Source organism: Muscardinus avellanarius, assembly GCF_963383645.1.
Source record: "Muscardinus avellanarius genome assembly, chromosome: 3".
Classification (NCBI taxonomy): Eukaryota; Metazoa; Chordata; class Mammalia; order Rodentia; family Gliridae; genus Muscardinus; species Muscardinus avellanarius.
In genome coordinates, this window is record NC_137788.1 from 59,461,206 (window position 1) to 59,476,123 (window position 14,918).

General features: G+C 43.8%; 1 protein-coding gene across 2 annotated transcripts in view; it reads right to left on the reverse strand.

The window, feature by feature from the left end:
- Window positions 1-14,918, reverse strand: part of WLS (Wnt ligand secretion mediator) — a gene marked incomplete at both ends in the record, with an annotated part of 132,572 nt that overhangs the window by 34,204 nt on the left and 83,450 nt on the right. For both annotated transcript variants that reach the window (XM_080692964.1, XM_080692963.1), the window contains 6 exons: window positions 91-154; window positions 721-818; window positions 2,498-2,666; window positions 6,263-6,399; window positions 7,519-7,680; window positions 13,174-13,298. In XM_080692964.1, coding sequence (XP_080549090.1) covers window positions 91-154; window positions 721-818; window positions 2,498-2,666; window positions 6,263-6,399; window positions 7,519-7,680; window positions 13,174-13,298 — 755 coding nt within the window. The remainder of the gene's footprint in view (window positions 1-90; window positions 155-720; window positions 819-2,497; window positions 2,667-6,262; window positions 6,400-7,518; window positions 7,681-13,173; window positions 13,299-14,918) is intronic.

Here is a 14,918-nt window from a genome sequence, read left to right on the forward strand (position 1 = left end):
AGCATCAGCCAGCCGAGCCTTGGAAAATGACTGTGGGGACAAGGGGACCGTGGGAAGAAACAAAACCCTGAGCCTATCAAAGAAGGATACAGCCAGCTCCGTTCCAACATCTGTGGTCCAGATACTGTAGAAGGGATTCGTGAGTTGTACCCCTCTACAAAACAAAAACAGAAAATAAGATGGAAAAGTAAGACAAGATTAATGCAAAGGCAAAGTAGAACTTTAGTTTTACAGCTGGAGGGGTAGAGGCTGTGTTTAGACTAAGAAGCCTCACAAAGGACCTAAAGGGAAACGGAACTTGTAGAATATGATCAGCCCCAACATTTTGCAACTGTAAAGAGCTAAGTATCTCTGGGCATGGTGGCGCATACTTGTAATCCCTGTGCTTGGGAAGCAGAGACAGGAGGATTGCACTGGCTCAAAGCCAGCCTCACTGGCTTAAGAGATCCTGTTTCCAAATAAAAAAATATATAAAATAGGTCTGGGAGTGTAGCCCAGAGGTAGAAGGGTTTCCAGGAACGCCAGTACCACACACACACACACACACACACACACAAAGAGTCAAGTATGTGACTCAGTCTCAGTCTTTATCTAACAACATGGCCACATCCAGGGCTTTCATCCCAGAGGCTCCCGCCTGTTCAAATGCTCCTCCTAAAGAGACAGGGGAGGACACAGAGATGCACATTTCAGCCCAGGGTCCCGCAGGCGCTGGCTCACCTCTCACACATGTCAAATATGAAGAGGCAGAAAGAGCCAACAGCGATCGGTCCCACTTGCTTCCAATACCCTGCAATGTGATTCCGCTCATGCTGATCCTGAAAACCAAATCAGAAGGGAGATAAAGATGGGAGGAGCAGAGCTGTTCTCTATGTGAGCCAGCCTTTCAAACAGCCCTTGCTGACCCACCGCCTGCTGTGCACTGAGCCCCACGCTAGACTCCAGGCATTTGAGAATGAGGGAGACAAAACTCTCCTTTCTAGGAGTGCACTGCTGTGGGGAGGCTGGCATGTGGATAGGCCTGGCAAAGCCCCCCCTCTTCCCAACCCCCTCTTCATCATCAGCGAGAATAGGCACTATGCAAGCAAAACAAAGCCTCAGGCCCCAGGCAGAGGAACTTCTGTGGTCCACAAAATAAATCTTTGAATTAAATTCCTGTGTGACTAAAAAGGTGTGTTTATAAAGGTGGAGTGGTCCCCAGAGGGCAAAATAAAAACATTAAAGCATTTAAGGATATGTCAAGAGCCGGGCATGGTGGTGCATGCTTGTAACCCCAGCATTTGGGAGACTGAGACAGGAGGATCACAGTTCATGGCCATCCTTAGCTGCTTAGGCCCTTTGCAACTCAGTGAGACCCTGTTTCAAAATAAAGAATGGAAAATAGGGCTGGGGGTGTGGCTTGGAGATAGAATGCCCCTGGGTTCCATCCTCAGTAACATAAAGTAAATAAATAAATAAATATAAAAGGAAGGAAGGAAGGAAGAAAGGAAGGAAGGAAAGAAGGAAAATAGGGCTGGATGTGTGGCTCAGAGGTAGAATGCCCCTGGGTTCCATCCCCAGTACTGGGGGAAGGGGCGGGGGGAGAATATGTCAAGTCTAAGAGATCTCTCAGGGTTAGAAAACTAACATATTTTCTCCCTATCTTCTTTAAAACCAAAAATGATTCCGTTTGATAGATATACAAAGGCAATAAGAAAAAGTCAATGGGGGAAGTCAGATGAGGACATGGGGAAAGGCCAAGACGCAGGTGGAAGAGCCCACTGCAGCCCGCTCTAGACTTGCCTGGTTGGGAGCCCTACTGTGAAGGTGCATGCTCAGGGCATCTCGGTTGGAGGACCCTCACATGGGGTCTGGCAGTGGGCAAAAGTCCCCTTCTCCTCTCACACTGCCCTCCTGGAGGGCAGTAGGCTTCACAGGGCTGTCTTTCTCATCTGACCATCAGGGGACTAACAACAGTCCACTCTAGCATGAAGTCTGTGAGCCTGAAGGGAGGTCTGAGTGCCAGCGGGCATATTGATATCCCAGCCACAATGTAAGCTGGCACTCTCTTGTTTTTTATTCATGGCACCTCAATCTCTCTTGAAATATGATTTGATGTCTGTGTGAGGAGGTCAGTATTGCAGGGTAATAGGAGGCACTAGGTCACCTGGACAGACTGCCAGCTGGAAAGATCCAGGCTCACATTCTCTAGAGGATAACCTGTTCTTGCACATCGGACAGGCAGGGCTGAAGCCACAGGATAGGAAATAACAACAATCATGAGAATTTGTGCATTTATCTTCTCCTAAGGTATTTACATTACCCCCATTTAATTCTCATAAACCCCCTACACATTAGGCCTTTAAATATCATGTATACGGAGGCCACTCAGCTAGTTACTAGGGAACAGAGGGTCCACTCCACAGTGCCCCCACTGATGGAGGCAGAGGCAGGTGGTTCTAGCTCAGGAGCCACAGAGCTGCTGTGGCACAGACGTGTCTTCCCCGGGGGCTCTTACCATCATGTGCTCGCCACAAAAGATGATCCAGAAGGAGAGCAACATGGCATAGAAGATGCCCTGCCGGATGTCACCAAACAGCAGCATCCAGGTCCAGTCAAAGCCAATGGAGAACCATTCCACTGGGATATTGATAAAGGTCATGGAAATCCCCAGGGCAAAGATGACTCTGACAGTGAAAAGTTTGGGGAAAGCCTGGTTATTCATCTGAGACGGTGATGTTCAAAAATGTGAAGCCAGTTTTGAGAATTAAGATGTTACTTATTGCTGGGCGTGGTGGCGCACGCTTGCAATCCCTGCGCTTGGGAGGCAGAGACAGGAGGATCGCGCGGGTTCGAAGCCAGCTGCGCTGGCTTATGAGACGCTGTTTCCAAATAAAAAAGAATTATAAAATAGGTCTGGGAGTGTAGCCTGGAGATAGAATGGCTTCCAGAAACCCCAGTACCACACACACACACAGAGATGTTACTTCTTGGAACTGAAGTTTTGGGAAGAGTTGCCCTCATAGCAAGTTAGTCTCCACAGTAAGATGTTAAATGTCCTGCAGAAGAGTCTGACATTAACCTGTATATTTCATTGAACCTCACCTTCAGAATGCCCCACACTTTATTTTGGTACCCTTTCAGACTAAGAGCTTCTTAAAAAGTCCTCATGGATTAATAGTTTTCTTACCTGTTCAGGATATCATTTAAACTGATTATTGAAAATACTCACTATTGTGATGATATCCTCAGCAACAATGAATTATAAGCATATTTGTTTCAATATTAATGACTCCAAACATTAAATATAATTTTAGCTCCTGGCTTAGCTTTTTTTTTCTTTTTCCTCTGCTACACTATCATCTGCTACTTCTTATTAAAATATAATTTCTTAGGTTACTAATTTAATCATACTTTTTGCATGCCCAGAAAACATGTATGTTTCTTTTTTTTCTTTTCTTTTTTTTTTTTGGTGGTACTAGGGGTGGAACCCAGAGGCTTTCTACCTCCGGGCTATACTCCCAGACCTATTTTATATTTTATTTGGAAACAGGGTCTTACTAAGTTGCCAAGAGCCTCACTAAGTAGCTGAGGCTGGCTTCGAACCTGTGCGATCCTCGAACCTGTGCGATCCTCCTGTCTCAGCCTCCCAAGCGCAGGGATTACAAGCATGCGCTACCATGCCCGGCAACATGTATATTTCTTAAACACAGATTATGTGCCAGGCATGGTGTGAGGGTCACAGATATCTAAAAGAAGAGGCCCTTTTTTTTGGGGGGGGGTCACTGAGGACTGATGCATTTGTGGTGTGGGAGGAAAGATACAACTGAAATAGAGTATGATAAGCAATTTTCATAGCAGTTTAGAAGCACAGAAGGTTGCCGCTAGGACTTATCTCTTAGAGAGAAGCAGAAATTGAGCCAGCGGTGACTTGAGGTAAGAGAGGTAGCAGGGGTGTTCCAAGCAGAGGTCAGAGTCTGGATGAGGGCACAGAGGCCCAGAAGGTCCTGAAGTACCTGGGGATCCACAAGTAGCTCATCTCAGGAAATAACAGGACATGAGAGCAGAAACATAAAGAGGAATGCATGCGCTCATGAAGCAACTTGCATGCCATCTTGGAGAATTTGAAATTTTTCTTGAAGAGTCTGAGAATCCAATAGAAAGCTCATACAATGGGGTGACACAGTTCGTTCATTCAATAAATTCCTATTAAGTTCCTATATTCCCGTCTCTTTTCTGCTGATACTGCAGTGAAGAAAAAAAGCAAGGATCCTTCTCTCATGATGCTTGCAGTCATATGAGCGAGATGGGGCGTATAGGAGGAAAGAGCGTAAATACATGATGAGTGAACATGGTGAAGAAAACCAATGCTGGATAAGAGAATGGAGAGGGATGGGGCGAGATGGAAACACCTCTAAGATAAAAACAAACAAACAAGCCGGGCGTGGTGGCGCACGCTTGTAATCCCCGCGCTTGGGAGGCTGAGACAGGAGGATCACACAGGTTCGAAGCCAGCCTCAGCTACTTAGTGAGGCTTTCAGCAACTTAGTGAGACCCAGTTTCCAAATAAAGTATAAAATAGTTCTGGGAGTATAGCCTGGAGGTAGAAAGCCTCCGGGTTCCACCCCTAGTAACACCAAAAACAAAGAAACAAAACAAACAAACAAGCAAACACAACAATGCCAGAGCAGAGCCGGAGGAAAGGAGGAACTGATCCACAAAGACACGTGAGAAAGACTATTTCTGAGGAAGAGAAGGGCAGGTGCAGAGGCCCTGGTGTGAGAGCACGCCAGGCCTGTGCGAGTACCATTGAGACCGGTGGAGAGGACGGGAGATAAGATCACAGGTGGCAAAGGGCCAGATCATTAAGGGGTTTATAGGCCAAAGGAGATGAAAAGCGAGTAGAGAGCTTTGAGCAGAGGAGTGACATGATCTGATTAACACTTAAAAGAGACCATGGAGGCTGCGGTGTGAATGGACTGCAGGGAGGGCAATGGTGGGGAGCAGTGGACAGTGGAGAGGCTGTTCCCAGTAGTCTGGGTGAGAAGTCATGGTGGGTTAGTTAGACTAGGGTGGTCACAGTAGAAATGTTAGTACTTCTCAGTTGGCTGGATAAGGGCTATGAAAACATAAAAAGGACTATGAAAACATAAAAAGGAATACAGGTGATTTCTACCTTTTTAACATGAAGGAAATGGAAGAATTGAGTTGCAACTTACTAAGATGGGGAAATCTGGGTGAGAAACAAGTTGGAAGGAGAAAGAAAGTGCTATTCTTTGTGCACGTTAGTTACATTTTCAATGCAAGATGGTTAAATAAAGAGTTCATGGTTAAATAAATATTTAGGTCTAACTTTGAGAGAGGCTGAGGTTGAAGATATGAATGAAGAGTCATCAGAGGGGAGATGATATTTTAAGATCATGAGATTAGAAGTGATTGCCTAAGGAATAAGTACAGCTAATAAAAGAGAAAAGGTATAATGACCCAGCCCTGGTTCCAAAGTATAAGAGGCTAAAAGGATGGGAGGAAATGGTAACAGAGGCCTTGTGATGATCAGCAAAGGAAAATAGCTGAGAGGAGGGTGTATGAAGGAAAAGGGAATGATCAATTTTGTCAAATGCTGGTGCTGGGTCAAGGGAGAGAAGGATTGAAAAATGATCTTTGGATTTGGAGTGTGGAGGTCACTGGCAATCCAGTGAAGAGCAGATTTAATGGAGTGGTCAGGATGAATCCAGACCAAAACTGGCTCAAGAGAGAACAAGAGGAGAGATATGGATAAGAATTTCAAGAATTCCTACTATAAAGAGGAGAGGAAAATGGCGCATTGGCTTCAGAGGGAATTAGGGAAATGGACAGTTTTGTCAAAGAATTTCTGGGAGATGGTAGAGCACACTCCTATATTAAAGGAAATTACCTAGTAAAAAGAGAGCAGTCAACTATATGAGATAGAAAGGGCATGCATGTGCAGGAGTGTCATCTCTCTGTGGGTGTGAGAGATGCTGTGCTTTGGAGCAGAGCAGCTCAGCCACATAACAGAGAGAAAGCTCTGATTCTGATCATGAGGATGAAGAGCAAAGACAGAAATGTGAGCGAGGTAGAACCACTAGGAATTAGTAGCAACTATCATGTGAAATATGGAGGGTAAAAGAAGTGCTGGGGGGCTCCTGGCCATATCCCTAGCCCAAGTCACATGGTGGCGGCTTGAACTGGACTCAGGGGAATAGGAGCACGGCAGATCATGGAGAGTCAGTACTCCTCAAGAGGACTCCGAATCAGCTCTTACTTTTCCAGCAGCACTGGGGGTCGGGACATCATGGTGATCCTCCTCCAGTACCACACCATGATGATGAAAATGCTGGGTGTCAGGAAGGTCTTCATGGCAAACCACACCTTGGTGAAGCCTCCATTTTGGTGGATTCCCTAGACAAGAGACCAAGCACAATTTTGAAGAAGAATATAGCTTAGTCTTATGTTTTACCTACCATCAGGTGCATTTTAGGGACAGATGCAGTGAAAGATTGTCTGCTGAACGTTCAAGATCAAAGGTGTTCATCTTCACAGCATGCACTTTCTCCCTGTACGCCCGACCCTCCTCAAGCATTGGGGGAACTATCTATTAAAAAGCATAGAAATGGGCCGTGATACATTAAGGGAATGATTATGAATATGATCAAAGGCTTTTCTGCTAGATTTTCATTGAAATGTTGGGGATATCCCATACGACCAATAAGTTGAAATTGGCAAAATGCATTAAGTCAAGTCTATGCAATAGGATGCTAAGCAGTATCAGAAAGTAGATTTATATTATATTCACAATACAACATTAGGTGAAGAAAAATCAAGGAACAAAAGCCAGTTCAGTATGATTTCACTTTCTAGAAGGGAAGGGCTTTATGTGTGTGCATAAAAGCAGCCTTGAAAGAAATATATCAAAACCTCAACAGTACTTATTTTTCTGGATGGTATTACAGGTAACTATTATGCTTTTCGAAGTCTTGACCTGTACTTTATTTTTTCTACAACAAGTATGCATTTCTTGTACAAATGTTTTAGGCTTTCAAAACATGTCCTCTTCATCTGTGCTCTACTTTTTCCCCAATTAAGCAAACAAAATGGAAAGAACCTAAAACATCACTCCTCCCTTTAACATTTGTGCTTGCAAGGTGAGACATGTTAAGATATATTTTTTTTTACTTTTATCTTGGTGTTGTTCATTATGCAATTACAATCATATTACCATGATCTTATAATCATTATAATGATCTTAAGTGATCTTGAGCCCACTTAAAATCTTAAGTGGGCTCAATAATTGCATTGTTTTCCACATCTGTAATCTCTCACTCAAATTAATTCACTTTATGATCTCAGCCGTCATGGGGATGTTATTATTCCCATTTCTCAGACAAGACAACGGAGGCTAGAGTAGCACAGAGATGCTGAGAGTGAGACAGAGTCCCTACCCCAAATACCCACCCAGGAATCAGTGTTCTTGGCCAGCATTTAGGACCACAGCCTGCTGGATCAATGGCATTCACTTACCACGAATCGAATATCCTTTATCTCCCCGATTCCAACGTTGATTTTCTTCTTCTCGTTCACAGGCAGCCGAATGTTTAAAAGGTAATACTTATGAGCCACAGACCCGATTTCCATGAAAGGCAGGACGTCGCATTCATAGTAACGGCCCTCATGTTCTGGAGTCTGGAGAAGAGCAGAGGTTTGAGGCCGGTCACTATTTCCAAATGGCTGTGTCTGGTGATTACACATCACCAATTTTTAAAGGCTCATGTTTAAATAAATCTTTATCCCTAATCTTTATGGATAAAGATTAACAGCGAACACTAGAGAAATAGTTTCTACCCAGCTACTCTTACCTCATTTAAGAAAAGAAAATCGGCCACATTTATAGTAGAGCCAAAAATTTTAGGTAAAGGATCTATTCTAACTCTTAACATCTTTCTTAGCTCTTTAATGCTAGTGCCTCATTCAGACCATTCTGGTCTTTCAGGGATAAGAGAGCTGTTAATTTTTATCCTATCACCATGTTACTGGAGACTGCTAAGGCTCTATGGAACCAACAGTTTCTTAAATGTTCAGAAGTTCATTTCTGAAGTCCATTCCACTCTTTGATGATAGCCAGTTATTTTTATGGTGAAGCACAAGAAGCTGAAAATATCTTCTTTTTATTGATCTGACAGGAAAAGAAACAACCCAAAGAGCCCTTGGGATTTAGTGAAGTCAGGGAAGAAAGGTAATGATGATATTAATTTGCTAGTGAGGCCCACTCAAATTTTCTCTGCCTCTCAAGCTTTGCAATTGTCCAGGAGAAGGAAGTTGGAAGAAGGAATATGGCAGAAGGAAGCTAAAATTTGAATTAAATAGAAAGTGAGCCCAGTTTCTGGAAAAGACTTATGGACTCCCTGACCAACAATTTAAGAGGGGCTACCCAGCACATGGTGATGGGAGCTGAAGAATAGGGGCATGGCTTGCTTTTGAAAACTAAATTCTGCTCCACGGCTCTAGGCCTCCCGGCCAGTTGAGTAGGGCAGACCAGAGGGTGGGGACACAAGGGTGTGATGAGGCAGGAGCTTCAGCACACAAGGACTTTTCCCTGGTAAAGCAGGTGAAGGTCTGTCATCAAGCTAGGATTATATGCCAGCTTTTGTTTTCTTAGCACTTCCCAGTCAAGAGATAGGGAGACCTGATTTGTCATTCCTAAGCCTGAATTAACCTTCATAATTTGTTATAAATTGTCAGAGCAAAAAATCCTTTGAAAAATCAGGAAAAAAAAGAGATAGCAAGGATTCTTTAGTCTAGCACATGAAAGGCTCTGTGATCCTAGTGGGTTCTTTACAGGACAGTCAGAGTTGAGAGCGCAGGAAACAGGCCTTTGTACAGAAACAGAGGGTACTCGTGGCCGAGGGAGAGGAAGAACAGGCTAACATCTGGCTTGCATGTTTCCACGCTCCTCTACCCTGCCCTGCCCATGGCAGACACCACTAATCAATCATGATGGTTTGTCCTCTAAGGTATGAGGAGATCTTGGCAGACATTAGCAGTTGATCAGGCTTGGCAAGTGAGATTAGAAAGAAAAAGTTCTGTGGAAAGAATTCTGCCTCTTTTTGAAGCCTCAGGTTCAGGCTGGATAGTTCTACCTATCTCTGTCTCTCTCCCCTCCAATCCTTTCTTATATTTAAAATCAGAGCTGGCAGTAAAGCTCTTCAGGAACTATTAAAAATATACTATGGATTCTAATTCAGCCTTGGATTAAGCTGCACTGAGGGAGTGGATTGCCCTTGGTGGTAACAGCAAGAGGGCAATTCTCCAATGTGTTTCCAGTCAAGGTCTTATTTTATTTATAGAAATTGAGAATTTGAGGGGAAAGGAAACAAAAGCACATGTGCTCTAATACCACTTGATGTGCATCTTGCCCCAGGTCTCCAAAGCAGTAGGAGAACTGGGATGTAGACCCGACCTGGGCCTTCCACATCCAGCTGCACCGCTTTCAATGGGGAAGATGCTTGAGTGTGACAGAAAGAAAGCAATGACTGCCCCAGGCAGGCCCAAAGGCAGCTGTGTTGAAGACAGTCTGAACTCCGGCCAAGAGGCTCTGATTTGAGGCCCAACTTTGGACCTTGCTGGGTCCCTTGGGCCATATTACCTGATTTGGCTCCACTTTTCCTCAAGTAAAGCAAGAAGGTTATATAAGGCAACCTACAGGGTCACAAAAATTTTCTACTGTGGGTCTCTGGTTGCCATATGCTTCTCTGTTTATACAGATAGGGTAACATAGCCACCCACAAGATATTTACCAAGAGTCAGTGAATTTAGAGCCATATAGACTTCTGAAATACTACTATCCCCCATGTCTTGGAGACAACAAATTTATTGTATCTTATTAAGGCTTTTTGGAGCTTTTCTTTCTGCACTGAAGTTATGCTTTTCCCAGTATTTAGGGCATTTAAAAGAAAACTTCCCATTCTCTCTCCCTCTCTCTCTCTCTCTCTCCTTCCCCACCCCCTCAGTCCTCCCCTAGCTCCAGCATGAGGCTGGCTAATTAGGACAAATTACAGCAGGTGGCAACTTGACTTTTTTTTTTAACTTCACAATCCACCAGGGACTAAAAAGCTTTAAAGCAATTTCTCATTTAATCTTCAGACTCAAGACTAAATTTCACTGCAATCAAAAAAGCAAAGATTTGATGATTCATTTTCTTCGCACCTTTCAAGGTTTAATATCTTTCTCGAAAGGGATCAACACATCCTAAAGATAATTAAGCAACTGTCATTAAGAAGCAGTTGCAGGGAAACACCCCTCCCCCTCACTCTGCTTTCGTGCCTTCCCAGTGTGTACGGAAGGTGAGAAATGACATTTCCCTTTTCTGAGGATGAAATTCCATATCCAAAAGCCCTATAGTTTACATTCAACCACTCCCTCCTTGGAAAGATGCAATCAATGGGCTATGACAGCCAGAAAGGTTTTAATTAGTTTACTCTATTGCATATAAAGATCTGGAAATGTTAGCTATTCCTCTCTCCATCTTCCTCCAGTCTATCTCTCTGTATCATTATTTTACCTATAGATGACCCCAACAGCCTATCCAAAAGAATTCCAGAAAGCTGTTTTTGGTCGGCTCCCTTATATTGACACTCAGCAGAGGAGATAGGGCAGGGCTATGGATATACTTTGAGAGAATGGCTGAAAGCCTATTAAAGCACAGAACCCTTGTTCGTATCCCACGCAGTTATGATTCAGAAGGTTCTATAGTTGAATGTCCTATCTAACATCCATCCTGAAATTTAATTATAGGCATGGTGGTATCAAGAGGCATGGTTGATAAATGAGTAGGTCAGGAGGATTCCAAGCCTGGATTGATGCTGCTGTGTAGAAATGGATTAGAGAGGGGGTTTGCTGTAAGTTAGACCCCTTCTCGCCCCTCTCTGTATCTCTTGTGTGCTTGCTTGCCCTTCTGTCAGGTTTTTGTGCAGCACAAAGGACCTTGCCAGATGCTGGTATCATGTTTATAGACTTCCCAGATTGTATCACTGTGAGCTAAACTTCTATTGCTTATAATTCACCCAGTCTGCAGTATGCTGTGATAGCACAAAAGCACTGAAACAGTGGGTCTGTAGTGTGGCCAGGGAATCTACATTCATACAAGCTTGCAGTTGATGCTGCTCATGCTGTTGGTCCTCGGATGACACTTTGTGTAGCTCTAATCTACAAAATGCAGAGGAAAAAGACTTAATAAATTACAGGCCCTGCAATAGGTACATATATGTAGAATGTATACTTTGTCCATGAGAGTCTTAGTTTATAACTTTTGTCCGGTATCTCATCATGTACTGAACAGAATGTGAAATTATAAGGCCACCCTGTTTACTCATCATCTCATCTCGTCCTTATGAGACTCCCAAGGTACATATTATTTTCCCATTTTGCAAAAGAAAAACCGAAGCTCCGATGAATTGCATATGCTTGCTTGAGGTCACATAGTAAGTTAAATGACAAAGCTTAAAATTGAAACCAAGTACGTAAGCCAAGCCTGTTTCAAAACCATTAATATCAATGTTGTGAGACTGCCCTCTTCTTATCTCTCTACAGGAGAGGATGGATAAGGCTGGGCCATGGTACTCAGAGGCTTCAGTCTACCATTCTTACTATTTCACAGGAAGCCATAACTTCACAGGTATAGGCAAAAAGCAAACCTAGAAAAAGCCAGTGCTCAGAGAGGAGAGGAACTAATTTGCTTAGCAGAGCATGCATTGCAAAGCTATCCAAACCCTGCAGGAGGATCATATTTGAAGACAGCAAGTGAGAAAAGATATAACTAAGCTGGGTGTGGTGACACATATTTGTAATCCTCGTACTTGGGACGATTAGATGAGGATCACAGGTTCAAAACCAGTCTCAGTTGCCGGGCGTGGTGGTGCACGCTTGTAATCTCCGCGCTTGGGAGGCTGAGACAGGAGGATCGCATGGGTTCGAAGCCAGTCTCAGCTAATTAGTGAGGCTTTCAGCAACTTAGTGAGACCCTGTTTCCAAATAAAATATAAAAAAGGTCTGGGAATATAACCTGGAGGTAGAAAGCCTCTGGGTTCTACCCCCAGTACCACACACACACACACAAAAAGTCTCAGCAACTTAGTGAGACCCTGTTTCAAATAAACAAATAAATAAAATAGGGCTGTGGGTGTAACTCTGAGGTAGAATGCACCTGGGTTAAATCTACAGTACAAAAAAAAAGAAAAAAGAGGTAACCAAGAATGTGCTTCAATGCAGGTCTTGGCCTCTTACAAACTCCACACAAAGAAAATGAGACCACCTCCATGTCTGAAGGGCCATCACAGACAACTCAGGTGGGTGCTACAGCCAACATCCTTAAGAGTGGGAGTAACAGGACTCCTGGCTTTACCTCACCTTCATGGAGACTTTCTCAAGTGAGGAGGAAGAGCTGAGGGAGGAGTGTGCCAGGACAACACCGGACATCTGAAAAGGACCCCAGTGAATTCTATTTTGGTCCTTATGCCAACAAATCCCACGATCCTCTGGAGGGTCACTGAGTCAAGTGCTGATAAGGAATCTGAGGACTCTGTCCACAAGAAAAGGTCTTTCCACCCCAAGGTAGGGTTGTGAGCTCCCTCCATGGGTGTTTGACTTGAGTGTTCCTAGAAGAGGTAGAGAAGGGAGAGTCCTAAAGATGGGCCAGATGACCAGGGGTTTTCAGATGAGACTAGATGTCCTTCCTCAGCTCTTTGTCTGTCTTTGGTGTTCACTGGGATTGTGAGGCTTCCCACCTGTACATTAACTGTGGCAGCACACAGGTGTCTACGAAACTCAAAGGCAGACACAAGTACAGGGAAAAGATGACAAAGTCTCCACCTGAAATAACATATATATTCTCCCAACACTACCAAAAAAGCCACCTACCAAAAAAGTTCTTTCCAAGAGTTATTTTGGGATAGTATTTGAGAGAAACAACTAAAGCATTTCAGGCAGACATTCTTTTTCTTCTTTCCTTCTTGGCAGGAACATGAAATATCTGTCCTGCCCTCTTTCTACTAAGGCAAAGGGTAATGACCAACCTCTGTGGGTCATGCATGCTAGGAAATATGGGGCACATCAAGGCATATTTTCCCACATACCTGGAAGCAAAATATAAATTCCATCAACCTAGACATCAAGGCATCTTACCTTGGGGGATGTGAAGGTGCATTTAAGTTTGCGTGGCACTCTCTCATGGGCCATTTCAGTCCATTCGGCAAACATATCATCACGATAAGCCAGAGAAACATCCATGGACACTTCTGCATTTTCTCCTACAAGAGAAAGGAAGTACAAGTAAGCAGTGGTTTTAGGATGCCTAGTGTGATGGTTCATGCCTATAATGTTAGTACTTGGGAGGCTGAGACAGGAGGATTAAAGGTTCATGGCCAGCCTCAGCAACTTAGACCCTTAGCAGCCTAGTGAGACCTTGTTTCAAAACAAAAAAATAAGGGTTGGGGATGTAGCTCAGAGGTAGTAGAATGTCCCTGAGTTCAATTCCCATTCTCCCCCCAAAAAAAAGAAAAAAAGGAAGAGAGAAAAAAAAGAAAGAAAAGGCTTTGGGAGGTGTTATAAGTGGATATAAATTGGCCCCTAAAGAGACCACTTATTAATATTCAAGGTTGATATAGTTAAGTCATGAGAGTTATAATCTGAGCAGTGGATAAACCTTTTATAATAGTGGTGGCCCAGGCAAGTAGAGTATAGTTGGAGAAGGTGAGTCCCTGAGGCTGTGACCTTGGGGCTTATATTTGGTTCCTCTCCTTGCATCTGGCCTCCATGATGTGAGAGCAAAGCCTTGGGTGCTCCTTTTCTCTGCTTCTCTTCCATGTCCTGAGAGCCACGGTCCCAGGCCTCATGTGGACAGAACCCCGAAACCATGAGCTAATAAATCTTCCTTCCTCTAAGTTATGTGGCCAAATCTTTTTGATTACAGCTCTGATAATCAAAAGGGAGGACACTCTAGATACCATTCACTAATTCTTACAGGCTCTGCTTTGGAAACGGAGACAAAAAAAAGCGACATACTACTTCCTAGCAAACTCCAAACGTAAAGACTTAAAAGTCACAGGATTAAAGTCTAAGTGAGATGTTGAGTCCCTTCCCATGACCACTCTGCTAGAGTCAAGAGCTTCCACTTAAAGTCCTCCAGAGACAGGGGCCTCACTCTTTCTGAGACAGCTCAGTCAGGTTGTGACTCATAGAATTTATCCTCTTATAACTTGCACTACTATCCAAGGTCTACTCAGAAGCCACACAGAAGGTGAGATCCTTCCTTCTTCCACAAAGAATGCCTTAGGTATTTGGAAACCCTGACTCCCTCATCTGCCTGTATTTTCTCTCCTCTCTGATAAACATGACCATGATTTTCAATCCCTGAGCTTTGGTTTGGATGTGGTTTGCCTATGTCCCCAAAGGTCCATGTGCTGGAAGCTTGCTCCCCAGTGTGGTAGTGTTGAGAAGCCTAGTGAAAAGGTACTTAGGTCATTGGGGATCTACCCTCATAAATGGATTAATGTTGGTCTTACAGTAAAGGTTAGGTCTTACAGAAATAAGTCAGTTTCCTCAAGATTGGGTTAGTATGATTAAAGAGAGCCTGGCTCTGCCCCCACCCCTTGATCCCAGTCTCATCCTGTGACATCTCCTTCTCACAGGAACCCCACCCATGAGGAAATTTCCCATGTTGTCATGGAGACAGAAAGCCAAAGACTGAACAGATGGGGCCACCTACCTTGGACTTTCAGCCTCTAACACTGTGAGTTAAATAAACCTCTTTATTTGTTATAGCAACAGAAAACAAACTGAGACACACCCTTCAGACATGCTTTAAGTCCCTTCAGTGTTCTCTTCTGGACACACTCTGGTCTGAAAGTATTCTTCTCAAAACTATACCC